This window comes from Amblyomma maculatum, chromosome 1, assembly GCF_055883805.1.
Source record: "Amblyomma maculatum isolate TAMU_Amacu chromosome 1, ASM5588380v1, whole genome shotgun sequence".
Lineage (NCBI taxonomy): Eukaryota > Metazoa > Arthropoda > Arachnida > Ixodida > Ixodidae > Amblyomma > Amblyomma maculatum.
In genome coordinates, this window is record NC_139344.1 from 477,550,507 (window position 1) to 477,578,198 (window position 27,692).

The 27,692-nt window shown below is 46.1% G+C and overlaps 1 protein-coding gene across 3 annotated transcripts in view; it reads left to right on the plus strand.

The window, feature by feature from the left end:
- The window catches only part of LOC146210046 (complement factor B-like), a 455,586-nt gene that overhangs the window by 68,965 nt on the left and 358,929 nt on the right, over positions 1-27,692 (plus strand). For all 3 annotated transcript variants that reach the window (XM_084606869.1, XM_084606879.1, XM_084606887.1), the window contains 3 exons: positions 1,955-2,143; positions 8,007-8,195; positions 18,266-18,448. In XM_084606869.1, coding sequence (XP_084462995.1) covers positions 1,955-2,143; positions 8,007-8,195; positions 18,266-18,448 — 561 coding nt within the window. The remainder of the gene's footprint in view (positions 1-1,954; positions 2,144-8,006; positions 8,196-18,265; positions 18,449-27,692) is intronic.

Sequence of the window (27,692 nt, forward strand, 5' to 3'; positions counted from 1 at the left end):
AAAGCAGGTTTAAAAATGTGTGTTTTTTTTAATGTATTCTTGAAAAATAAAGCGATTAGAAGATGAAAAACCAAGAATAAACGAGACATACACATGAATTTGCGCAGTCTTTAGCCTCTCGAAGTAGTTGCCGGTTTTGACTGGTCATATTTTCCTGAAAGAACAGCTTGGATTTCTTTTCTCTGGTCTTTGAGTCCAGCCACTGGTCTCGAACAGATTGCCATAGATACCGACCAATTATACCAACAATGTAGCTTTGCATGGAAGGCGATGAAAGGCAGTGACGTCGTTTTCATTACGTTCAGGAACCTCAATCAAAGCGGCAACAGAATTCACTTTCGCAAGCAAATTTTCATCGTCAGTAGCACTAACATCGTGAATTTCTAGGTTTAACCAGCAGTTTCTTCACTACAGCTCATTCAGGTCCGCCTCTAGCTTCTTTGTCGCATCATTACTGGCCTGGGAGTTTTGTTCAAGATCTTGAAGCCTTTTCCGGATTTCTTTCGTGTCATTTTCTTGCGCGGCCAACATCTCGCCATACTTATCAGAAATTCGTTTACCGACCGCTCAATGCTTGGAACGGTCTCCTTGAGCGGCAGCAACTCATCCAACTTTAGACGCTAAAATTGACTTTATTTCAGTTCATCAGCTGACGACTTCCCGCTTCAGCATTCAGTATATATTTCTGCACCTTTGCACACATAGAAAGTCCACTTTTGTTTAGCTGATTCGGATTTTTTCTTACTGTTTCTATGATAAGCCAGCACATGTTCCGATGTGAAAAAGGTTTCTTCATTCACTACGTGACAGAGACACTTCATCTGAACTAACAGCTTCATTGCATGGGGAACAGGTCCCTACAGTCGACATGGGAACAGGATACAGAAAAACAAGGAGGCGAGTTCTAGTGGCAGCAGCGGTAGAGCAGAAAACGTGAAGTGAGCAAAAGTGCGAATTTTTTAAGGCGCGGACTAACCTACGTAGACAGGAGAGCGTAAGCCAAATACGCTAGCTTCGCTTCCGCTGCTGTCAATCTTCGGTAAATAAATGCCGTTGGATGTCGACGCGCTGCCACCCGGATACTAATCGGTCGCGCAGTGAGTGATCCAAGAACTAGTCGAAATCGCCTGTCTGAGCAAGGCGTCTCGGCCGATGTGGCTTTAGTTCGTGTGACCGGCGGTGAAATTTCGCCCGTGACTTCGGAGACTGCAGCGATACGAGCGTCCCTTCGACGCCGGTCAGCGACTTGAGAAGTTTTCGGTTCGACGTCTACTTTTAAGTCTTCCGGAACCTTGTTAACACGCTTCTAATCGCTCTTCAGACAAAAGTCGTACAATCATCAAAATGCTCGCCCGAAAACCTAGTCATGGCAAAGGCGTTCCCGCTGTTGTGGATGCTGCAGTTCTTTTGTGCCGAAAGTCTTCAGTGGGCGTAATACCGGCGTAGACTCGCCATCCTAGTCGCCATTACGTCGTGTTTTAGGCAAGACAGCATAGCTCAGACAGGAACGGCTTTATACGGAAAAAAAGAAATGCCCTGCGGTAGCTGGCGGAACGCGCATTTAATACCTTATTACAGTGGCAAGGGTTAGCGGAGAGAGTGTGGCCGAGGTGAGTTAGTTCCGCAGCATTGATAACCTTTCGCAATACCACAGTTACATTAGTGTATGGAAGAAAAAGCAGCCTTTTATATCAGCTATTGTGTTTAACGGCTTTTTAGAGGAGGTTATCTATTAGATATTTTCCTTTTGTGAAGCTCTCAATGGTGGACGGCCAGTCAGCATGTTTACGAGCTGTTTAAATAATTTTCGTTCGTCGCTGGGTATTTTTGGTGGATCGATTTTTGACATTACGCTTTTCTTCATTTAAAATGTTTTCTTCTCCGCTGCGTTCAAACGTATCTGGACACGAACTTCCGTACCTTTCAGTTGGAGTTTTAATCTTTCTTTTTGCAGCCAGTCAATCTTGTGACAATTTTCAAGTGCTTCAAGGCGAAGTGTCCGGCGAGAAGACTGGCGGTGAGTTCTTCGCGTATGGTGACATCGCTTTCATCACCTGTGACCGAGGCTTACGTGTGAATGGCTCCGATCAGCTGTTTTGCGAAGAGGACGGTGCGTGGGATGATGAAATACCCACATGCGTCGGTGAGTGGTCTATGCTTTGACTGTTTCATCTCCCATTGTCTGTGTGCAACCTTTTTCTTTTCGCCTTCGGGCTACTTCATTTGCTCTGGAGTTTGTTCACATAGTAATGGACCAACTAACCTATGAAAAAAAGTTATGCATATATAGTTCCTTGTGCAGCGGTGCGAAGTGCAGTGGTGCAGCGGTGGAGTAGTGGTAGAACATCCGCCTCGCATGCAAGAGGACCGGGGCTCAAATCCCGGTGCCATGCAATTCTCCACCTGATCAAAAAAAAATTCGCGTGTCGATGGAATTGCATAAACAGGCTTCGGGTGCGACACCTCCGGCAACGCAGTCCCTTACCAGAATAGGAGTTGGCCACCCTGGTGCAGTAATTGGCCGCAACCTCTCATGATTAGTTCCATAAAACACCGGCCCTCAGTTATCAGCGGTTGCGGAACAACTGACCTAGGCGACAGTCAGACCTCTGACGCAGCAGGGGGTGCTAAGAATTCCTGGCTCCGCTGGACAGACCGGCATTGGAAACTGACCCTGGCAACGTGTAACGCCAGAACCCTAGCTAGTGAAGCTAGCTTAGCAGCGCTGTTAGAGGAAGTAGAGGGTAGGCATATACTGTACTGAAGGATGGGCATGTCCTGTGTTATCGAGGTTTACCCGAGAGGCGAGAACTAGGAGTACGTTTCCTTGTCAATAAATATATAACGGTCAATATAGATGAATTCTATAGTATTATTGAGAGGGTGGCAGACATCGTAATTAGGCCTAATAAGCGGTATAAACTGAAGGTTGTACAGGCCTATGCACCTACATGTAATTATGAAGATGTAGAATCGGCACTGCGAAAAGTAAAGACGCAGTATACTGTACCAATGTACGACTTTAATTCCAAGGTAGGGAAAAAGCAGGCAGGAGACCAGGCAGTACACGAATATGGCATTGGTTCTAGGAATAGCAGGGGGGAGTTACTAGTTGAGTTTGCAGAGCGCAATAACTTAGGAATCATGAATACCTTCTTCAGCAAACGGAAGAACCGGAAATGGACATGGAAACATCCTAACAGGGAGACTAAAAATAAAATTGACTTCATAGTGTCTTCAACCCCGCCATTATGCAAGATATAGAGGTAATCGGCAAAATGCAATGTAGTGACCACAGGATGGTGAGGTCCCGATTTAGCCTAAATCTGAAGAAGGAACGCAACAGATTAGCAAGAAAGAAACCCAGCAACGAATTAGCGGTGAGGGGGAGGGCAGAAGAGCTCAGAATCTCGCTACAGAATAGATATTCAGCTCCAACTGAGGATGCCGACATTACCCTAGAAGCAATGAACAATGACTTCAGATATATCATTACTGAGTGCGCTGTAGAAGTAGGCGGTAGGATCTTTAGAGATGATACCGGTAAGCAGCCTAAGGAGACGAAATATTTGATTAAGAAACGCCAGCGTATGAAAGGTTCCAGTTCAACAGACCAGACAGAATTGGCCGAGATATCAAAGCTAATGAATAAGCGCAAGGTGGCCGATATAAGGAAGCATAAGGGGTGCAGCGGTGGCGTAGCGGCAGAACATCCGCCCTGCATGCAAGAGGACCGGGGCTCAAATCCCGGTGTCGCGCAATTCTCCACCGGATGAAAAAAAACGCGTGTCGACGGAATTGCATAAACAGGTTTGGGGTGCGACCTGATGCCGGTGAACAGATCCGGCAAAGCACTCCCTTACCAGAACAGGAGTTGGCCACCCTGGTGCAGTAATTGGCCGCAACCTCCTAAGATAAGCTCCATAAAACCCCGGCCCTCAGTCACCAGCGGCTGCGGAACAACTGACCACGGCGGCGGTCAGACCTGTGACGCAGCAGGGGGTGCTAAGAAAGCCTGGCTCCGCTGGACAGGCCGCCATTGGAAACTGACCCTGGCAACGTTTAATGCTAGAACCCTAGCTAGTGAAGCTAGTTTAGCAGTGCTGTTAGAGGAACTAGAGGGCACAAATTGGGATGTCATAGGGCTTAGTGAGGTTAGCAGGCCGAATGAGGCATATACTATACTGAAGAATGGGCATGTACTGTGTTATCGAGGTTTACCAGAGAGGCGACAACTAGGAGTAGGTTTTCTTGTCAATAAGTATATAGCGGGTAATATAGATGAACTCTATAGTATTACTGAGAGGGTTGCAGGCATCGTAATTAGGCCTAATAAGCGGTATAAACTGAAGGTTGTACAAGCCTATGCACCTACATGTAGTTATGATGACCAGGCAGTTGAAAGCTTCTATGAAGATCTAGAATCGGCAATGCGAAAAGTAAAGACGCAGTATACTGTACTAAAGGGCGACTTCAATGCCGAGGTAGGGAAGAAACAGGCAGGAGACCAGGCAGTAGGTGACTATGGCATTGGTTCTAGGAATAGCAGGGGGGAGTTACTAGTTGAGTTTGCAGAGCGCAATAACTTACGAATCATGAATACCTTCTTGAGCAAACGGAAGAACCGGAAATGGACATTGAAAAGTCCTAACGGAGAGACTAAAAATGAAATCGACTTCATAATGTGTTCAACCCCCGCCATTATTCAAGATGTAGAGGTAATCGGGAAAGTGCGATGCAGTGACCACAGGATGGTGAGGTCCCGAATGAGCCTAAATCTGAAGAAGGAACGCAACAGATTAGTAAGAAAGAAACCCATCAACGAATTAGTGGTGAGGGGGAGGGCAGAAGAGTTCAGGATCTCGCTACAGAATAGGTATTCAGCTCTAACTGAGGATGGCGACATTACCCTAGAGGCAAGGAACAATAATTTCAGAGATATCATTACTGAGTGCGCGGTAGAAGTAGGCGGTAGGATAGTTAGAGAGAATACCGGTAAGCTGTCTAAGGAGACAAGAGATTTGATTAAGAAATGCCAGAGAATGAAAGCTTCCAATCCAACAGACCAGATCGAATTGGCCGAGATATCAAAGCTAATTAATAAGGGCAAGGTGGCCGATATAAGGAAGTATAACATGGAGAAAATTGAGCATGCTGTAAAGAACGGGGGAAGCCTTAAAGCGGTAAAGAATAAATTGGGCATAGGAAAAACCAGGGCCGGCTTGCACGATAAAGTTGGAGCTAAGTCCAGACTTAAACGGTCCAGACTTAAACAAGCCGCACGCTTCCGTTCGGCTCGTGGGTCACCAGAGGGGCTTCCCTGAACGCCCTCAGCAACCACTTGGGGTATTTTTCCTCGTAACACAATCTTAAGCCGCAAAAAGCAGTGGTACGGATATTAAACAGTGCAAGATTGACCGAATGTTTACATCTTACCGCGAAGACAGGGCCAGCGCATCTCTGTATTTTCTAATTTCTCGACTTAGGTACCGGGCGTCCTTGTGTCTTAACTAAGGCGGCCTAGAGTCGTAATCGTACAAGCGACTTATTCAAGTCAAGACTAAAGCCCAGTCTTGGCTCCAGTCTTAAGCAGCCATGCTAGCGGCCTATCCTTAAGACTCCAGTTAAGTCTGGACTTAGCTAAGACAGTCTTAAGATCGTTTGTGCAAGCGGGCCCAGATGTATGCGATAATGGACAAGGCGGGCAACGTCAGCACTAATTTGGAAAAGATAGTCAAAGTAGCCAAGGAGTTCTATACAGATCTCTACAGTAGCCAAAGTAGTCAGGACCGTAATGAGATTGGCGGTAGGGAAAAACAGTCAGACGTTCCACCAGTGACGAAGGACGAGATCAGGAAAGCACTAGAAACTATCAAAAGGGGGAAATCAGCTGGAAAGGATCAGATAACTACAGATTTGCTGAAGGACGGGGGGATATCTTGCTAGAAAAACTGGACACCCTGTGTACGCAGTGCCTGTTGTCATCGACGGTACCTGAACCATGGAAGAATGCAAACATTATCCTCATTCACAAGAAAGGGGACTCTAAGGAGCCTAAAAATTACAGGCCAATCAGCTTACTGTCTGTTACGTATAAGGTATTTACTAAGGTAATCGCTAATAGCATCAGGACAACCTTAGACTGCAATCAAGCAAAAGATAAAGCAGGGTTTCGGAAACGGTACTCTACTATCGATCATATCCATACCATCAATCAGGTGATAGAAAAATGCTCGGAATATAACCTGCCCTTATACATAGCATGTATTGATTACGAAGAAGCATTTGACTCAGTTGAAACCTCGGCGGTGATACAGGCATTGCGAAATCAGAGGGTATACGAGCCGTACGTGAAAGTGCTGGAAGATATATATAGTGGCTGCACAGCAACCATAGTTCTGCATAAAGAAAGTAACAAAATTCCCATAAAGAAAGGTGTTAGGCAAGGAGACACAATCACCCCAGTACTATTCACAGCTTGTTTAGAGGAAGTATTCAGAGACTTGGAATGGAAACAGTTAGGGATAAGGGTAGATGGAGAATACCTCAGTAATCTGCGATTTGCTGATGACATTGCCTTGATAAGCAACTCGGGGGATGAACTGCAAATAATGATTGAAGACCTAGACAGGTAGGCTTAAAAATAAATATGCAGAAGACTAAGGTAGTGTTCAACAGCTTCGGGAAGGAACAGCAGTTAACGTTAGGTAGCAAAGCACTGCAAGTAGTAGGCGAATATGTCTACTTAGGGCAGTTAGTAGCCGCGGATCCGGACCATGAAAAGGAAATAATAAGAAGAATAAGATGGGGATGGAGCGCATTTGGCAAGTACTCGCAGATTATGACTAGCAGCTTACCGGAGTCGCTCAAGAGGATAGTATACAACAGTTGCATCTTACCTGTACTCACCTATGGGGCTGAAACGTGGAGGCTAACCAAAAGGGTTCTACTTAAGTGGAGGACAACACAGAGGGCTATGGAACGAAAATTGGTAGGGGTAACATTAAAAGATAGAAAGCGTGCACAGTGTGTCAGAGAAATAACTCAAGTTACCGACATTCTAGTGGAAATTAAGAAGAAGAAATGTACATCGGCAGGACATGTAGTGCGAAGAGAGGATAACCGATGGTCGCTGGATTCCAAACTGGATTCCAAGGGAAGGAAAGCGTAGCAGGGGGCGGCGGAAAGTTAGTTGGGCGGATGAGATTAAGAAGTTCGCAGGGGTCAAGTGGATGCAGCTAGCACAGGACCGGGTTAATTGGAGAAATATGGAAGAGGCCTTCGCACTGAAGTGGGTATAGTCAAGCTGATGGTGATTATGAGTTCCTTGTCCTTTGTCAAGATTCGACCAAGTAGGTCGTCTTCCGTATCACTGATACACCTTATATTACAGCAGCGCGTAGCACCGGAGGAAGTGGAACAAACAAGGAACGACAAGAGCGCTTCCACTTCGTCTCCTATTTCAGGTTGCCTTTAGAATGAATTTCTTCAAACATTTTTCGCCCATTTTTCTGACCTCGTTCTTCGAGATTTGCTTCCATCCTATTGTTTTTTGCTGGTTTTGCGCGTGCTTTCCTAAGTACATAAAGTTGCCTTTATTATATGAGCGCTTTCTTAAGCCTCTTGGCTTGCGATATTAGAGTCTATACGAGTGCAATAGATTTCGCATCGAAATCTTCGTTGTTAAACTTATTTTTATTTGCCTTTACTCCAGTATTTCCTGCCAAGAAAACCCTCAGGTTGAGGGTTGCCGGAGAAGGGGTAGGCAGCGAACGCGATGGTTAGATGGCATCCTCGAGGCACTGCAGATGAAGTTATGTGATGTTAGGAAGATAGTGAGAGACCGGAAAGCGTGGCGTGACATGGTCCATAGGGTCACGAGAGTCAGACACGACTGAACGCCTGAACTGAACTGAAGGGCAGCGTCAGTGGGGTGCAATTTAATGCCGGCATTCCGGAACTTGAGTAGACGCATGATATCGCTATTTTCCCGTCATTTTGCGCAGAGTACAACTGCACGCGTTTCGAGCCCGGACCGCACCTTCAGGTTGATGAATTCAGGCATTCGAACAAGACTGAATTCACAGAGGGGACCTTCATCAACTTCAGGTGCGACAACGGCTATCTCCTCGATGGCGCCTTTAGCACCGTTTGTCAGAACGGTGACTGGGTGGGACGGATGCCCAAATGTGAACGTAAGTCTGCATTTTAGCAGTGTTTTCAAAAAGCCAAAAGTGTGGAATCGAAGCCTATTGACTATTTGCTGGTGATATGTACTTTGCCATCACTCTAATTTGTGAGTGTTGAAATTCGATTACAGTGTAGTAACATCTTTCTGGTGAAACTAATCATAATGACAATAAGTAAACATTTATTAACAAGAAGAAGGAAGATTGCGTATTTGTGTCGAAGAGTTTCTATAAACTACGTACAATGAAATAATTAACTAATCCATGTATGGTCTCACCTCGGCAAAGGTTTTGTTAATAACTTCAAGAACTGAATTAGTGCTGCTGCAAATCACTGAGTGTTGTATTGCATTGAAAGAAGCCTGTATACACAAAATAGATGTAAGTGTTCTCAGGTTTTAAACACGCTACAGGTTCGTCAGTGCTTAATTTCGTGTACAGTCTGCCACTTCCAACTCGCCCAAAATGTTGTATTACAAATTCCTTCGTTCATTCCAAATTTGTTTCAGACAACGGGAATGTTGATAGCCCGGGGCAGATGTCGAGGAGAAGTTCACTAGGCGATATGCAAAGAGTGGCAGGGAAGCGAACAAAATTTTCCGTATTTTCTTTTTTTGTATGTGAACTCGTCATCTATGAATACATCAACTCATCTGGTGCTGCCTCTTCTGCATCCATTTCGTCAATGCCCTTCTAGCCTCGACTGTGCGCTGTTTTCGAAGGAAACGTGCAAAGATATGGTACTATTTACAAAAAAAATAACACATAGCGAAGAAACCGGGCCCAAGAAGACCACACACATGACGGGACGGGCGCTGTCCCGTCTTTTGTGTTGTCTTCTTTTTGTGTCCGGTTTCTTCGCTATGTGTTATTTTTTTTTAATCTATGAGCCAACTGGGGGCCCAGACTAAGATCCTAATTGAATGGTAATATTATCTTGTTTTACGGCCCTTTTTGTAGCCCGGTACAGCACCGACGAGCTATTTATTTGATAGCAATGTTCTCCCGTATTACCATGTGTTGCATTGAAGGCTGGATGTTGAGGCATATTATTTCATTACCTTAAAGGCCCCTAAAAATGGGTGTCAAATAGGGGTGGCAAGAGCAAAAAATACATAATCAAATTAACAGGAAAGTTTTGAATTTTCGATGAACTGGGGTGTGCAAGTGATGAGAGCAATGTTATCCGGAAGGCAGTCTGCAGCTGTTCGAGGAAAAAAGGAACTGGAAAACGTGACGGCACGTGAACGCGGACGAGTAACTTGTAGCTGATGGCTGGTGCGATGGGATATGCGTGCGGGGGGAAGAATTTAAGATGCGATGCGCGTATGGGCTGTGAAAAAGTTTGTGAAATAAAGATAGGCTAGCAATGCGATGACGGAGCAATAAGAGGGATAATCCGGATTCTGTTTTTAAGGAGGAAACGCTTGTCATATGAATACGATGAATTAATAAAACGAGCGGCACGATTTTGAATACATTCTAGGGCACTAATGAGGTAAGCTTGATTAGGATTCCAAGTGGGCGATGCAAATTCTAGTTTGGACCTGACGAATGATTTGTAGGCTAATAACTTTACGTGTTCGGGAGTATGATGAAGATGGCGTTTTAGGAAACCTAACGTCCTGTTTGCTGACAATATAATGTTAGTAACATACATACTCCAAGAAAGATCGCTACAAATTGTTATACCTAAATACTTATATGATGGAACTAGTTGTACGGGAACTTCAGAGATTACGTAAGGAAAAACAAGAGGATTACGGCGACGGTTAATGGACAAAAGATTACACTTACGTGGGTTAAGTTCCATTAGCCACTCGGTACACCAGTCCTTAGCAGCATTAAGATCGTTTTGAAGATAAGGTTGGTCAGCGGTGGTGAGAAAAGCACGATTACAGTACACAGTCGGCAGCGAACGTACCTATGTTAGACGTTATGTTTGAGGGCAAATCATTAATGTATATGAGAAAGAGTAGCGGGCCAAGCACGGACACCTGGGGGACACCTGACGTTACTAAGAGTGAGTTAGAGTACACATTGTTAACGGAGACAAACTGAGATCGATTAGTCAATCCACTTCAATTTATCGGGGTGTAAATTTAATCTAGAAAGTTTTATCAGTAGGCGTTTATGAGGTAATTTATCAAAAGCTTTAGCGAAATCTAAAAATATGACATCAGTGTGAATGTTAGAATCAAGGTTAGCATGCAGGTCATGAACGAATGTAGAAAGTTGGGTGTCGCAGGAGTAACCTCGGCGAAACCCGTGCTGAGCAGGATCAAGAAATGCCATGATGCAGATGACATGTTCCATGATTTTGCTGGGGATACTAGTTAGCGAGATGAGACGGTAATTCAGTGGTGTGTTCTTGTTACCTGATTTGTAGACTGGATCAACCTTCCCATGTTTCCATGGCAGTTGACCTGTGAAGAGTGACTGACTGAATAACAAGCACAGCAGGGATGAACATATATATTTAGTGTTAATCAGAATTTGGCACTAATATTGTCAATTTCAGCCAAGGATGAATGTTTAATGTTTGCTATTAGGGATGAAATTCCTTTTGAAGAAAATGTAAGAGCAGGCATGGTATCCTGGATAATAGCCGGGCTTGGAGGAAATGTCGGATCTGTTTCACTGGTAAGCACGGATGAAAAGGCTGTGTTCAACATGTTGGCGCATTCAGTTTCACAGATGTTACCAGCCGATGCGTCGGTGAGGGTAATAGTGCGTGTGTACTGGGGGTTAATGACTTGCCAGAACCTGCGGGGATTAGTAGTCAACATTTTAGGCAGATCGGCTTGGAAAAAGGTGCGCTTGACTTCTCGAATATTTAGTAAATACGTTTTTCCAGCCATTCAGTAAGGGCACATTGCAATGACGGCAGCTAACAATGAAGCAGACGCCGTTTATGTTGCGGTCGCTGTGTGCATTCGCGCTTTTTTATCCCATTAAATGTGATTTATTCATTTAGTGGCTTCAGTTGTGTCATACGATGCTTCGACTACTATGGATACGAACGAGAATAAATATAAGCGCAGGGGCGAGAAAGTGCACCCAAGCGTACCACTTGCGGAAGAGAACCTGGGAAACAAGATGAGAGAAGACGATAGGAGCTGCGAGAGAGTAATGCAACTAATTCGTTTTCTTCTGGAGTCGTACAGACGCCAAAGGGTTGACATGGGACGATTGCCTTCCGAGCGGAGGAAACGGTGTAAACTTCTGACTCGGCGCGCCGCACGCTGGCTGGAGCACTCTCCTCAATACGCGCTCCGCGCTGTAAAATTTGACGTGTTCTGGTATACGCTGTGCAGGATCGAATAGCATTGTCCTTCTTTTAAAGCAAGTAACATCCAGAAAAGCAAAAAAGTCGCGCAGCCGCAGCATCGAATTTCAGCGCGAAATTAAAAAAAAAAGGATGCTCGTGGGCTCTCTGCAGCGGACTTCTAGTGCGGTGTCTATTCGGAGCCTTAAAGAAATACATCAAAACTTGCAAAACAGATTTGGATGAGCTTAATTATTTGTTAATTAGTTCTTAAGGTGCTGAAAAGTTCAAGCTGGCGGTGTACGTGGACGCCCGTATGGTACCGTGTACGCGGAGCAGGAATTTCGTTTTATAGTTCCGCTCCAAACATTTCTTGCATGGACTGCTCGAGCTGCTCAAGTTTCTTGTCCCCGACATTAGACCGTTCCGGCAGGCCACTTGGACACAACGAGGTGCCGAGCGAGGGCAAGAGAATGCATATGGTGGCCAGGCATAGGCAAGCACATTGAAGACTACGTGGAAAAGTGTCCAACTTGCAGAGAGCACAGAAAGCCAGAAACAGAATCTCTGCTTCTAACCCCATTGCCAGCACACCCTTGGGACACAATTGGCATGGATCTCTTCACGCTGGAGGGGAAAGAGTATGTTGTAGTAGTAGACTACTCCTCCCGATTTTTCGAGCTAGAACAGCTGCCGAGGACCGCTACAAAAAACAGCCCTAGTCTTGGAGCCAATGTTGCACGGTACGGTGTTCCACGGACAATACGCACAGGGAACTGGCCGCAGTTCACTTCCACAGAGTTCAAATAACTAGTGCATCACTGGGGAGCCTCACACACAACCTCAAGCCCTTACTACCCGCAGAGCAACGGTATGGCTGAGAGGGCTGTGCAGACAGCAAAGCAGCTTTTGAGGACGTCTTCCAACATACACGAAGCGCTGCTTGCCTACAGGGCCACACCCAGCATGGAAGGGTTTTCACCAGGAAAACTCTTAATTGGTCGCCGTCTGAACACCATAGTACCAACCACTTCGAAGCTGCTAGCCCCGAAGTGGGACGGCAGCGAATTCAGACAAAATAATGAAGCCTACAGAGCTCGGGCAAAACGATCATACGACACCCGGCACAAGGTACGGAGCCGAGAGCGCTTACCACCAGGCACAGCGGTGGGCATCCTCGCTGGAGCTGCATCACACGGCGTGGTAACACAGCCAACATCAGAACCAAGGTCCTACATTGTACAAACTAACAGAGGACAAGCAAGACGTACAGGAAGACATCTGCAACCGTTGCAGGACACGAGCACCACATGAAGTGGACGTGTTTGTAAGCGACCAGAACGCCTGGACCTGTGAGATCAAACCTTCCAAGAAAGGGGGGTGTTGTGGGCGCCACTGACGACAGCGCCCCAAGAGGCAACCTAACCAGGCGGACCGCCGAGAGACCCCGGCATGGGCGACTGCGCCAAGCAAAGTGAAAACGGGCGCCATTACTTGATGTATATATAAACAGTTTTGCTCGTTATACCGGCTACGTCTACCACAATTACCTCAAAAGACCCCGCATTGGAGGTATTACATGAGGGGTGGGAGTACCAACATTGATTGAATATGATTGCCTACATGATATTTATGAAGTGCATATTTAAACTGTTAACAAAACTTGATGGGCAGGTGATGGCATCAACATCGTAGGGAAGGCCATTCCAGTTTTTTGCAGTGCAAAGAAAGAATGATGCAGAAAAAGTGACGGTGCGGGCGCGCTGGCATGAAACTATTAATGGATGGCCGGTGCGACGAGATATGCGAGCTGGCGGTGTGATGTAGGGTGGTTGGCCGAGGGAGCTGTAAAAAAAAACTTATGGAACAGATTAAGAGAAGCAATGCGACGACGATGGGCAAGAGTTGATAAACATGATTCCCGTTTAAGTGCCGATACACTGATGTCATACCAATAGGCAGAATGAATGAACCTCGTGGCGCGAGTTTGGACAGATTCTAGTGAACTGACGAGATATGCTTGTTGCGGGTTCCAGATAGCAGATGCGTATTCTAGTTTGGGTCGGATGAGTGATTGGTAGGCGAGAAGTTTAATACTTTGAGGGGCGTGCCGTAAATGGCGTTTCTAAAAACCCAGTGATCGGTTAGCTGATGCGACGATGTTCGTTACATGTAAGCGCCAAAAGAGATCCTGGCACAAGGTGACGCCTAAGTACTTATATGAGTATACAGATTCTAGTGGAGTGTTAGCAATCGAGTAAGGGAAAACGTGGGGGTAAAGCCGGTGGTTACGCCGCCGGCGGAAGATACGAGTTTACATTTATCAGAATTAAGCGACATTAGCCTGTCATTGCACCAGGCATGCATTGGGTTAATGTCGTTTTGGAGCTGTGATTGGTCAGAGGTGCTGGAAATTGTGCGGTAAATAACGGAGTCATCCGCAAACAGACGAACATTGCAAACCAGGTTTGAGGGTAAGTCGTTTATATAGATTAAGAATAGGAGGGGAGCTAATACAGAACCTTGGGGTACGCCTGATGTTACTGGAAGAGGGTTAGAACTGTGTCCATTAACGAGAACAAACTGGGAGCGGTTAGAAAGGAATTCTTCGATCCATAATAAGATGTTAGGACGCAGATTTAGCATGGTTAGTTGTAGCAGTAAACGCCTGTGGAGAACGTTTTTCAAATGCTTTAGCGAAGTCTAGAAAAATAGCGTCAGTTTGTAAATTTAGGTTGAGGTTGGAGTGAACGTCATGAAGAAAGATGGCCATTTGAGTTTCACATGACAGACCCTTGCGAAACCCGTGCTGTGAGGGATGAAAGAAGTTACTGTCAAGAAAGTCTATAATTTGAGAATAGATGATGGTTCTATGATTTTGCAAGGTGTGCTGGTTAATGATATCGGGCGGTAATTTAAAGGAGTATCTTTATTGCCTGATTTATAGACGGGAAGGACCTTCTCCACTTTCCAGTCATCCGGAATGCATCCTGTAGAAAGCGGCTGTGAAAACAATAACAATAAGTACATTGCAGAAATACTCTTAGTATTGCGAAGTATTTCGGAGTTAATTTCGTCGACGCCGGCCGATGATGAAGTTTTAAAATGTTCGATTAGCGAGGAAATGCCAGCTTCAGAAAACACGACAGCAGGCATGTTGGACTTGACACTAAATTTACCTGTCTCACTCTTATAATACACGCGCACGCTGTAGAAAAGGCGATATGTTCAGGCCCAAGTATCAGGCCTGTGAGTGCCGTAAAAAGCAAAAAAGCGTGCAAAACGATGCCAGTAAATCTTAAAGACGTGTGGTTGCGTGCCTTGTTTTCCTAAACTCCGCGCATCATTTTTCTTGCTGCATTGGCGAAAAGCATGGATTTTTTTCTGCTTTCTGCAATGTTGGAACGCTCAAAACAGTAAATCACTGATGCATTGCATACGACCCGTTTTCATCGCCAACAAACAGGCCGTAAACTCGCAAGCAGGGATACGCCGCTTTCGTTTCCGCGACCGCCGCCGGCTGCCGATCCCCAATATCGGAGTTACGGTAGCGCCACCTCTAGGTCGATCTCGTGGCGAATAGGGTAGTAGTGGTTTATTATTATTAAATAATCAAAAAGAAGGAAAAGAGTGTTGCCGGCCACGGCAACTGCTATCTAAAAAATCTGAAGCACCTGAGCGGCGGCCGGCGGGAAAGAAAAGACGATAGGGAGAGGATAGCGAGGGGAAGTATAGAGGGGAGCGATAGGAAGAAAGCACAGAGGGAGCTGTGAACATTCAAGCGAATGGGGTGCAAGCAGTGAAATTGGAACAGTGCCTTTCAGAGCACACTGCACCCACTCTTTTATGATAAAAACGTTTGCGCTTATGTTTGTCAAGGTTCAAAATATTTACAACTTTGAAAAACTTGCCCTCAGTAAAAAAAGCTCCTACTCTTACCTGTCAACATTACCTGAAATGGGAAGAAAAATGCTCTCGGCTACCCTTTTGTCACAAACCACCGCATTTACGGTCAACAGAGGCGCGGGATCTCCTTTACGGTTACCCGTCTAAGAGGTTTGAGAACACATTGAAAAGTTAGGCCGGTCAACCCGTGAAGTACGTGTGTCTGTGTCTGATTGAGAAATAGGTTCAAATAGGTCGCTTTCTTTTACAAACAATTGAATGTTTATAAATAGTAGTCCAAATTACATTGCATAATAATAGAGTACAATAAAACATAAAACGCCATGACAAGATATTGATAAAATACTAGTTAAACGACAAGAGGAAAAAGACTTTTTGACGGGATAGTTGGCACATGATCTTGATTTTTATAGCGCCGAAGAAACACCACAGGAAGAAAGACACAAAAGGACAGCAGCGCTACTTCCAACTTCAATGAGCGGACCCCGGCACTCTTTTATAATCCCTGGTCTGCATGAATGTGCGATAACCACCACACTAAATCAGAAAACCAAAAACAAGAGAGGAAAAAGAAAGAAAAACAGTAGGCGGGATTGAACCAGTTCAATCATGGCAAAACACATGAGTAAAAGGCCGATCGCATGGATAAAGACAAGAAAATGATAAAGGCGGGCAACCACAAGAGCTTAAAAATCGAAGAAGACATGAGAGAGAAGTCAAAGATAAAAGCATAAAATTCAAAAGGTGGACGGCAGCGTGTAAAAGGAGCCTAAAATCATTGAAAAAAAAAAGCGTAGAAAAAACCCGGTGAAAAGAACTACACATATCCTCCCAAAAAGGAGAGTTCGTCTTTAGAAAGGATTATAGAGGGCGTGCTAACGCACTTGTCTTTTTTTTTTTTTTGATGAATGTAAAAAGCCTCATTAACTTCTCTTTCTGTCTTGTCCTGTGCCTTGGCTAGAAACTTGGTTTCCTGACAGTTGGTCAGGAAAGCGTTTCAACGAGGCCTGTACTGTAAAGCATCAAAACATGTTCACCCAGTGCACCGGCAAGGTGGTGTACGAGATTCCTTTGACCTGTGGCAAGGTTTATGTGGGACAGACGGGGAAATGTTTCAATGAGCGGGCTCGAAGGCACAATGTGACTATAAAGAACAAGACAGGAGGTAACCTTGCTATACCTTGTAGCCGCTGTGAAAATTGCCGTCCCAAGTTTCAGGAAACCAAGTTTCTAGCCAAGGCACAGGACAAGACAGAAAGAGAAGTTATTGAGGCTTTTTACATTCATCAAAGAAAAGACAAGTGCGTTAGCACGCCCTCTATACTCCTTTCTAAAGACGAACTCTGCTTTTTGAAAGGATATGTGTAGGTCTTTTCACCGGCTTTTTCTATGCTTTTTTTCAATGATTTTAACACGCTGCCGTCCACCTTTTAAATTTTATGCTTTTATCTTTGACTTCTCTCTCATATCTTCTTAGATTTTTAAGCTCTTGTGGTTGCCCGCCTTTATCATTTTCTTGTCTTTATCCATGCGATCGGCCTTTTACTCATGTGTTTTGCCATGATTGAACTGGTTCAATCCCGCCTACAGTTTTTTCTTTCTTTTTCCTCTCTTGTTTTTGGTTTTCTGATTTAGTGTGGTGGTTATCGCACATTCATGCAGACCAGGGATTATAAAAGAGTGCCGGGGTCCGCTCATTGAAGTTGGAAGTAGCGCTGCTGTCCTTTTGTGTCTTTCTTCCTGTGGTGTTTCTTCGGCGCTATAAAAATCAAGAGAAAAAAAGAACACGACAACAAACAAAATAAGTATGGCCAAAAGTCACATACAAAATACAGCACTAATTAACAAAAGCGAAAATGATGTTCGATTGAACAGCAGTCTGTGGCGAAATAAAATTCGCGCGGCTTCCATGCTAGTTGAGGCGTCCAAGGCTGGGTGAGGAGAACGATGCGGGGCTGATGAAACACAATACGCTTTCCCGGAGCGGCCGCGAGTGGCCCGGAAGACTAACTTCCCAGGACGTACTGGCGCAGGCGTGCTGCTGTATGCGTTTTTATGCTGTCGGCGGTCTACGCAGCGCCCGCGTCAAGGACGCGCGGTCACTGCCCCATCGGCTTGTCGAGTCCTGCTCGATTGAAGTGGATTATGAAGACGGCGCGAAAAGGGACGAGGACAAGGAAGGAATACCAACAGGACAGGCGCATTCGGGAGGTACGGGGTTCGATTCCCAGTGCCGCCGGGCACCCACTGGTTTCCAATGGGTACAAGATTTCCCCCGGCCTGGTGCTCGGCTCTTCTGGGGTGAAATGCTTGGGAAAAGGGGCCATGAACCTAAATGTTAGTGTTCCTTCCTTGTCCTCGTCCCTTTTCGCGCCGTCTTCATAATCCACTTCAACCATGAACCAACTAGCCCAAAGCAAAGTACTCCTTGAGTCCTGCTCAGAGGAGCAGCGAGGTCCCGCGAGTTTCGCTCTATCTCTGAGGTCCCGCAACTTTCGCTGTATAGGTGAGGCAGCTTGTGTCACCTTTGCGTTTTATTTCTTTTGTTGCCGATATCTCACCTCAATTCGTTCCGAAAGAATAAGTGGCTCTTCCGCAAACCAGGTGATAAATATTTGGTTTGCAGGAATTCGGGTGAAAGAGCGACCGTCGTAGTTCGGCTACTAAAGCGACAGAGGTAACACACCACGGTGACCGTCGAAATTACACAAAATCTAGCCTTGGGCATAGGATTCGCAGGCGTGAAGCACATGATCGTTTTGAAAAGCAAGTGACTGTTAAGGTTAGAGTGGAATTTATGGTGATTGCATTAAAGATAGCTGTTACTGCTCTTGGATCGCTCTATTTTCCTGTTGTGCAACAACCGCATATTCGTGTACCATTTATGAGCTCAAATGTGCAGATATTCGGTGCGGGCCCCTGAGAGCTCCTGAAAACGGCTGGATGTCGGGCAACTACTCGACTTTTGTGGGCGCTACAGCAAACTTCAGCTGCTTCCAGGGCTACACTTTGGTGGGATCAGTCAACAGGCAGTGTGACTCTGATGGCCAGTGGGATGGCGAACCAGCACGCTGCGTGCTCAAAGGTATGTTATACGCGACTTTACGAAACCTTATGTAGATGAATCGGCTAGGACGGTCTGACTATACTAACTGGCCTACAATGATTTCACATATAGAAAAGAACTTTCTGCCCTCAAAGACTCTTGAGAGCTACCACTACATTAAAAAATCATCATACCCTCTTCTTGTCGTGAATCCTCTGTCACTTAGAAGTTCTTAACAACTCATACTGGAGGTATTTTGAGCAAGTTTTAGCTGTTTGACAAGTTATATTCAAACTTCTTCCCTGATGCATTTCAACGCTGCATCTTCTTCCACGTAATGTGAGGCACAGCTTCAACCAGGCATGTAGGCCTACCGCATAGGCGTGTGTAATGAGAAATGTGAAAACAAATGTCACGCATAGCATTAATGAAAGCAGGTTGGCAGAGGGATGGGCAGCAGTCTATGCCATGTGAGTAAAGTGTAGCAGAGCTTTTCGTAATGAAATGTAATTCAATGGCCTTCTGTTAACTGTGCCTCCATGTGCCTCTCTGCCATCGGCCTATTTCTAATTTTGTCTAAGGTGCCGTATCATCCTTTCAAGATGTATGCAGTGCAGTGCGCTAGACAATGACTGGCGTCTGTTCATGGAAACGGCTATCTAATACCTTGTGCAGAGAGAGAGAGAGAGAGAGCTCCACACATTGGAGAGGATGGAGCGGTTCAAGAACGGCATATAATGAACGTTCGATGTTCATACGATTCCTGTTATACGGATGTGTGTTGGAGATTCACGGATCTCTGACGGACCTACCAGGATCTCAGATGGACGCACAATATTAATTAGTTGAATATCTCCCCGATATCTATCGGCAGATCTAATAAGAACATTCGCGATTAATGCCTGTTGTACATAAATCAAGACATGATGTCCGCAGCCAATTAATAAATCTGGCAGGCTGATAGGCACGAAATCGGATAGAGATGCATATCTACATGAAACAAGTAATGACCCCAAAGGAGATTCAAGTAAGCTTGTTATCGGCATCAAGGGCGGCTTTCAGTGTCTACGGGGGTCATACTAGGCGAAATAGTTATGTGTGCCAGTAATATTCTCATGCCTGAATTTGTAGTCAGAAATGCGATGTTCTCCTCGGTAGGTAAATTTTTATGAGTAAGTAGTACAAATATTATTGAAAGATAAAACTGCTTTTTTTCTAACTTTTATGTCAGACGCCAATGCAACTTAATTTTGTTAAAGAGTTAAGAGTTTGGACTGCATATAGTAAAGAAAATAAAATCAGGCAAGCTAGCCATATAGTAAAGAAAATAAAATCAGGCAAGCTAGCCATCTAGATTGGCTCAGTGCCGAACAAAGCTTGGAGAGGTATAGTGCAAAGGTATGAAGAAGGTAGAATAATACAAACTGGCAAATTTTTCAACCAGTAGCCTGAGAGAAGACAACAGCTCAATTCTGATTACAGCTGTATTTAATAGATAATTTAGGACCTTGTAAGGCCGCGGTGGTCCTTTCTTTAATGTTTCGGCGCGCGCGCCGCAGAAAACGGCGATGGAATTTTCTACAAGCTGCGAGAACGCGACGCGGCCGATTACGTAATCTCGGCCACCGCGCTGCGCCTACTCGCCCTCGTCGTCATGGGTAGAGTCACGCGTGCATTCCCCCGCACGGTCCCGGCCCTCACCTTCGCTTCGCGCGGGAAGGCCGCGCGTGCTAACCATGTTCGAGCAAATTCGAGACCTCTCCAGAGGGCCGAGGGGGGGAGGCATAGCTTTGGCAGCGCTAAGTTTCCGTTCCTCCTCCCAGCTTAGGAGAAGCATCTGCGCTGGCTATTTAAGAGCGCGCCGCGCGGCCATCGAGGGTCCTGGTTCTGAGTTTGGTTTGATTCCCGCTCGGAGAAGACAGCGTAGCAGGCAGGCCCCGACTGAGAAGTCGTAAAAAGAGCGATGCGCTCAGTTTGCAGTTAGGTTTTCGCTCAGTCTCGTTTGTAAAGTGTGTCGCCTCTCTGTCTAGTGAAAATAAGTTTTCTGTATCTTGTGTTTGTGTCGTATAAAGTTAATTTTCGTTTTGTTACTGCAAGTCCGTCGTCCTACGTCTCATTGTGTGTTTGTGTGTGAACTGCACGTCGCCTGCCGAATCGAGGAGCACCTTAGAGAGGTGCGGAAGATTTGAAGAAGCAAGAAGAACCGTGACGTTTACTGGCCTGTTCGGGTAGAAATTTGGACCTGCTTAAAATTATAGCCTTTACTGCAGGGCTTATTTTACAGTGCCTAGCAGAGAGTATGAAATAAAGACAATAAAGAGAAAGAAACTAGAACACTACAAGAAAACTAGAACTAGAAACTGGAACAAAAACTAAGAGTACAATTATCAATTGGGAGTAATAGGGCTGGAACAGTTTTAAAAGACAGCCCCACAGGGCTGGCACAGTGGTTACGGCGCTCGACTACTGTTCCCAAGGATGCGGGATCGAATCCCGGCGTCCGAAAACGGGTGGTGCTCGCTTAGATGTTGCAAGGCAGTTGGTGCGGGCAGTTGTGCAACAGCGCCTTGTTTATCAAGCCCAATTCCAGCATTTGACAAGTGCACAATGGGATCGCCTTGAAGCTATAAACCGAGAGGCAATGAGGGTCATCACCTGCCTCTCTCGCATCACACCAATCATGGCACTCCAAGAGAACGCGCAGCTAAACACATGTACTGGTGGGATTGATGGGATGCACGCAACATGCGCACCGAGGGCTTATGCTTCCTCACATTCACTTCTACCACCGCCACTACCAGGTCTTCCTCCTTGGCGTTTTGTACAGTACAAGCCAACTGACTTATGACGGCCTAGAATCCAGGAAACGGCGTCGTCACTTCGTGATCGAGTTATGGAACAAGACGCCCGCTTGCCACAAGGTTCCATTATAATTTACGTCGACGCGAGCATCGAAGCCTGCAAAGTGACCACTACAGTTCACTTCCCTAGCAAGTCTTCACTGAACAGGACATCAAAGATTCAGTTACCGGAACCTCCATCTAATTTTTTGTGCGGAACTGCTTGCAGTGCAAGAGGCAATTCGCTCTGACCGCAATTCCCATGCCTCCCACGACCCGTATTCTTATACGCACGGATTCACTCCAGGTGACAAAGCTACTTACACGCATTAGTGGTAGCACAGAAATCTACCAAAACATACAGAGTTCAGCGGCATGCATACCACAGCCAAATTATATTGAATGGACTCCGTGGGACCTTTTAAGGGGTCAGCAGGACATTTTGACGGGTTAGTTGGTTCATAATCTTGAGTTTTATAGCGTTGTGTCATTGTGTCTTTGTTCCTGTGGTGTTTCTTCAGCGCTATAAAAATCAAGTTTTGGTGGTCAAAGCCAGGCGGATTCTGCGACCCGCATTTCACCCTCAACCTCGACATCGCCGAGCCTCATAAAATTCGACAATGCTACCCTACTTTTGACAAGAAAGGAACACCTCTAACACCGTACGCCTGCTCTGATATCTCCGTGTGCGGCAAGCCTCCTCCGCGGTCTAACCCGTGCAGAGGAGGTGGCACATCGGAGGATTAGAGTTGGGGTGGCTCTAACACCCTCTGTGATCAGATAGTGGCCTCAATTTCAACATTGGTATCCACACCCATCTGCAAATCCAGAAATATAGAAGCTGACATCCATCCCCTGCTGTGGGAATGTCCAGCACTCAATCCAAAGTGGATCCGGCATCTGGTGGCAGCTGGCCTCTCCCCCAATGTCCGCAGTCATATGCGGATTAGGAGCAGGGACCACATCATCGTTCACTCCCCGACTTCATTACATCAGCCAACCTTTATTCATTTATTTGAACACACTCTTCATCCTTGGTAGCATTTTTATGCCCTGAGGCAATAAACATCGCAAAAAAAATCCCGGCCTCGGCAACTGCTTTTTGATGGATGCGAAATGCTAGGCTCAGTGCAGTGTGTGATGTCCGTGCACGTTAAAGAACCCCAGGTGGTCGAAATTTCTGGTGTCCTTCACTACAGCGTCTTTCATAGCCTCAGTCACTTTGGGACGTTAAACCCAACCGACCAACCAACCAACCAACCAACCAACCAACCAACCAACCAACCAACCAACCAACCAACCAACCAACCAACCAACCAACCAACCAACCAACCAACCAACCAACCAACCAACCAACCAACCAACCAACCAACCAACCAACCAACCAACCAACCAACCAACCAACCAACCAACCAACCAACCAACCAACCAACCAACCAACCAACCAACCAACCAACCAACCAACCAACCAACCAACCAACCAACCAACCAACCAACCAACCAACCAACCAACCAACCAACCAACCAACCAACCAACCAACCAACCAACCAACCAACCAACCAACCAACCAACCAACCAACCAACCAACCAACCAACCAACCAACCAACCAACCAACCAACCAACCAACCAACCAACCAACCAACCAACCAACCAACCAACCAACCAACCAACCAACCAACCAACCAACCAACCAACCAACCAACCAACCAACCAACCAACCAACCAACCAACCAACCAACCAACCAACCAACCAACCAACCAACCAACCAACCAACCAACCAACCAACCAACCAACCAACCAACCAACCAACCAACCAACCAACCAACCAACCAACCAACCAACCAACAAACCGACCGACCGACCGACCGACCGACCGACCGACCGACCGACCGACCGACCGACCGACCGACCGACCGACCGACCGACCGACCGACCGACCGACCGACCGACCGACCGACCGACCGACCGACCGACCGACCGACCGACCGACCGACCGACCGACCGACCGACCGACCGACCGACCGACCGACCGACCGACCGACCGACCGACCGACCGACCGACCGACCGACCGACCGACCGACCGACCGACCGAGCGACCGACCGACCGACCGACCGACCGACCGACCGACCGACCGACCGACCGACTTATAAAAGACAGAGTTCATCATCATCAGCCTGCTTATACGCACAGCAGGACAAAGGCCTCTCGCATATTTCTCCAATTAACTCCGTTCTGTGCTAGCAGCATCCACTTGATCCCTGCGAACTTCTTAATCTCATCTGCCCACCGAACTTTCTGCCACCCCCTGCTGCGCTTTCCTTCCCTTGGAATCCAGTTTCTTATCCTGAGCGACCATCGGTAGTCCTCTCTTCGCACTACATGTCCTGCCCATGGCCATTTCTTCTTGATTTCTACTAGAATGTCAGTCACTTGAGTTATTTTTCTGACCCACTCTGCATGCTTCCTATCTCTTAAAGTTACCACTACCAATTTTCGTTCCATAGCCCTCTGCGTTGTCCTCCACTTAAGTAGAACCCTTTTGGTTAGCCTCCACGTTTCAGCCCCATAGGTGAGTACAGGTAAGATGCAACTGTTGTATAGTATCCTCTTGAATGACTCCGGTAAGCTGCTAGTCATAATCTGCGAGTGCTTGCCAAATGCGCTCCATCCCAATCTTATTCTTCTTATTTCTTTTTCATGGTCCAGATCTGCGGTTACTACCTCTACTAAGTAGATATATTCGCCTAATACCAGCCCAGGTAGCACAGATAGTGGGGCCCCAGTAGGTCCGATGTAGGCAAGTGGGGCTGGGGCAACCATCATAAAACCTGCATCGGTCCCCGATGGGGCAAAAGTGGGCAAGCCCCATTTGGGCTTGCCCCTTCTCCTCCTGCATGGGTCCCATAGCTGCGTTTCTTGGGCTAATGCAGAGCAAATTCCTGCATCCAGACCACAAGGGTCCCTTGCCGGATATTTGAAGGCAATTCAGCCTAAATGTGGGCTTTTTATGGAAAAGCCCTCATAGATCCGAAATGAGGCCGCCCCCATTAAATCTTTGTGGGACCAACATCGGCCGTAGTGGGGCAAGAAAACGGTCATACCCGCATGCTGCCCCAATCGGCCCCTTGTAGGTTACTTGAGGGCAGGTGAAATATGAATGAGGGCTCAATTTGGGCAAGCCCTCGTGAAGCCCAAATGAGGCAGCCTTAGTTAAACCGCTTTAGGTCCCACATAGGCTGTAATAGGGCTGTAAAGGGGCTGGAAGGCGGGCGTGCCCGCATGGTACCAAAATCAGTCCTTTGTGGGGACTTTGAAGGCCCGTGCAACAGCAGGTGGGCTCTAGGTTCAAAGACAACGTCCAGCCCAATTGGGGCTGCCCACATAAAACTGCTTTATATCCCGCATGGGCGGAATGGGGCTGGAAGGCGGGAGGGCCCGCATGATGCCAAAATTGGTCCCTTGTGGGGAATTTGAAGGCACGTGCAACAGCAAGTGGGCTTTAGGTTCAAAACCAACACCCAGCCCAATTGGGGCTGCCCACACAAAACCGCTGTAGGTCCCACATCGGCCGTAATGGGGCTAGAAGGCGTGCGTGCAATTGCGTAATCATTGTTTCCAACCTTTATTTGCATTAGATGTTGCCCTAAATCACTATTATAGATGATTTGTATAACAGTTGTGGCCATGTTTAGTCGATTAGAAATTTACATGGCTTTAGTTCTCGCGCTCATGCAAATTGCGCTACAAATACTAAAACAAACCGATTGCTAACTGTTGCCTCTTATGTGGTTGCTTTGGACAGCCTGCAACTCGCAACACAATATTACTGTTCGGAACACAGATCTCCATAGCCTGAACAGGATGTACATGAAGTCATTTCGGCTAGATGAATGTTATGAATTATTGTAAAATTTAATATTGTGGCTGTTTAGAAAGTGCAGACATGTATAAAATAATTACTTAATTATGTGCATAAATATTGATTGGGAAAACTTGGACTAGGGCTTTCCATCAATTTCCTACGTCGGACCCCTATGAGAATAATGTGGGCAAGCCCAAGTGCGGCTAGCGCTATAGAACCCGCATTGGTCCTATGTCATTATCTGAGGGGCTAACTGAAATAAATAAATAAAAAAAATGTTCCTCCAAAGCGGCTGCCCAAATCGGTCCAAAGTAGGAGCATCGCGGGGAGTTGGCGGGATGTGCCCTTTTAACAATGCCGGAAAAATGTGGGCAGCCCCGCAAGGGCTGCCTGCATCGGCCCCTAGTGGGGCCCATTGGGGTTTTGTCGACAGCCCGCTTCGGGCCTACGTCGGCCCCTCTTGCAGCACCCACATTGAGCCCACCGAGGCTGTCCTGCATTGCCTACATCGGGCCCACCGGGGCCCACCCTTCATAGCCCACTTTGTGCTACCTGGGAGTACTTCGCTACCTAATGTAAACTGCTGTTCCTTCCCGAGGCTGTTGTACATTACCTTAGTATTCTGCAAATTGATTTTCAGGCCTACCTTTCTACTTTTCCTGTCTAGGTCACCAAGCATTATTTGCAAGTCCATCTCTTGAGTTACTTAGCAAGGCAATATCATCAGCAAATCGCATATTACTGAGGCATTTTCCATCTACTCTTATCCCTAACTGTTTCCATTCCAAGTCTCTGAATATTTCCTCTAAGAAAGCTGTGAATAGTACTGGGGAGATCGTGTCTCCTTGCCTAACACCTTTCTTTATGGAAATTTTGTTTCTTTTTTTTTTTTGCAGAATTATGGTTGATGTGCAGCCACTGTATATATCTTCCAGTACTTTAACGTACGGCTCGTCTACCCCTGATTTTGCAATGCCTGTATCACCGCCGAGGTTTCTATTGAGTCAAGCGCTTTTTCGTAATCAATGAATGCTGTGTACAAGGGCTGCTTATATTCCGAGCATTTTTCTATCACCTGGTTGATGGTATGGATATGATCGATAGTGAAGTACCGTTTCCGAAAACATGCTTGATCCTTTGCTTGATTGCAGTCTAAGGTTGTCCTGATTCTTTTAGCGATTAACTTAATAAATACTTTATACGTGACAGTAAGCTGGTTGGTCTGTAATTTTTAAGGTCCTTAGCGCCACCTTTCTGATGAATGAAGATGTTTGAATTCTTCCATGGTTCCGGTACCGTCGATGCCACCAGGCACTGCGAATATAAGGTTGCCAGTTTTTCTAGCACGATATCCTCCCCGTCCTTCAGCAAATCTGTAGTTATCTGATCCTCTCCAGCTGATTTCCCCCGTTTCATAGTTTCTAGTGCTTTCTTGACCTCGTCCTTCGTCACTGGTGGAACGTCTGACTGTTTTTTCCTACCGCCAATCTCATTACGGTCCTGACTACTTTGGCTACTGTAGAGATCTGTATAGAACTCCTCGGCTACTTTGACTATCTTTTCCATATTAGTGATGACGTTGCCCGCGTTGTCCCTTATCGCATACATCTGGTTTTTGCCTATGCCCAATTTCTTCTTTACCGCTTTAAGGCTTCCCTTGTTGTTTACAGCATGCTCGATTTTCTCCATGTTATACTTCCTTATATCGGCCACTTTGCGCTTATTGATTAGCTTAGATATCTTGGCAAATACTATCTGGTCTGTTGGATTAGAAGCTTTCATACTCCGGCATATCTTAATCAAATCTTCCGTCTCTTTAGATATCTTACCGGTATTCTCTCTAACTATCCCACCATCTACTTCTACAGTGCACTGAGTAATAATATCTTTGAAATTATTGTTCACTGCTTCTAGGGTAATGTCGCTATCCTCGGTTAGAGTTGAATATCTATTCTGTAGCGAGATCCTGAACTCTTCTGGTCTCCCCCTCACCGCTAATTCGTTGATGAATTTCTTTCTTACTAATCTGTTGCGTTCCTTGCTCATATTTAGACTAATTCGGGACCTCACCATCTTGTGGTCACTGCATCGCACTTCTCGATTAACTCTACATCTTGCATAATGGCGGCGGCCGAACACAGTATGAAGTCAATTTTATTTTTAGTCTCCCCGCTAGGACTTTTCCTTGTCCATTTCAGATTCTTCCGTTTGTTGAAGAAGGTATTCATGATTCTTAAGGTATTACGCTCTGCAAACTCGACTAATAACTCCCCCCTGCTATTCCTAGAACCAATGAAATAGTCACCTCCTGCCTGGTCACCTGCTTGCTTTTTCCCTACTTTGGCATTGAAGTCGTCCATTAGTACAGTATACTGCGTCTTTACTTTTCGCATTGCCGATTCTACATCTTCGTAGAAGCTTTCAACTGCCTATAACTATAACTACAAATACATGTAGGTGAATAAGCCTGTACAACCTTCAGTTTATACCGCTTATTAGGCCTAATTACAATGCCTGCCACCCCCTCAATAATGTTATAGAATTCATCTATATTGCCCGCTATATACTTATTGCCA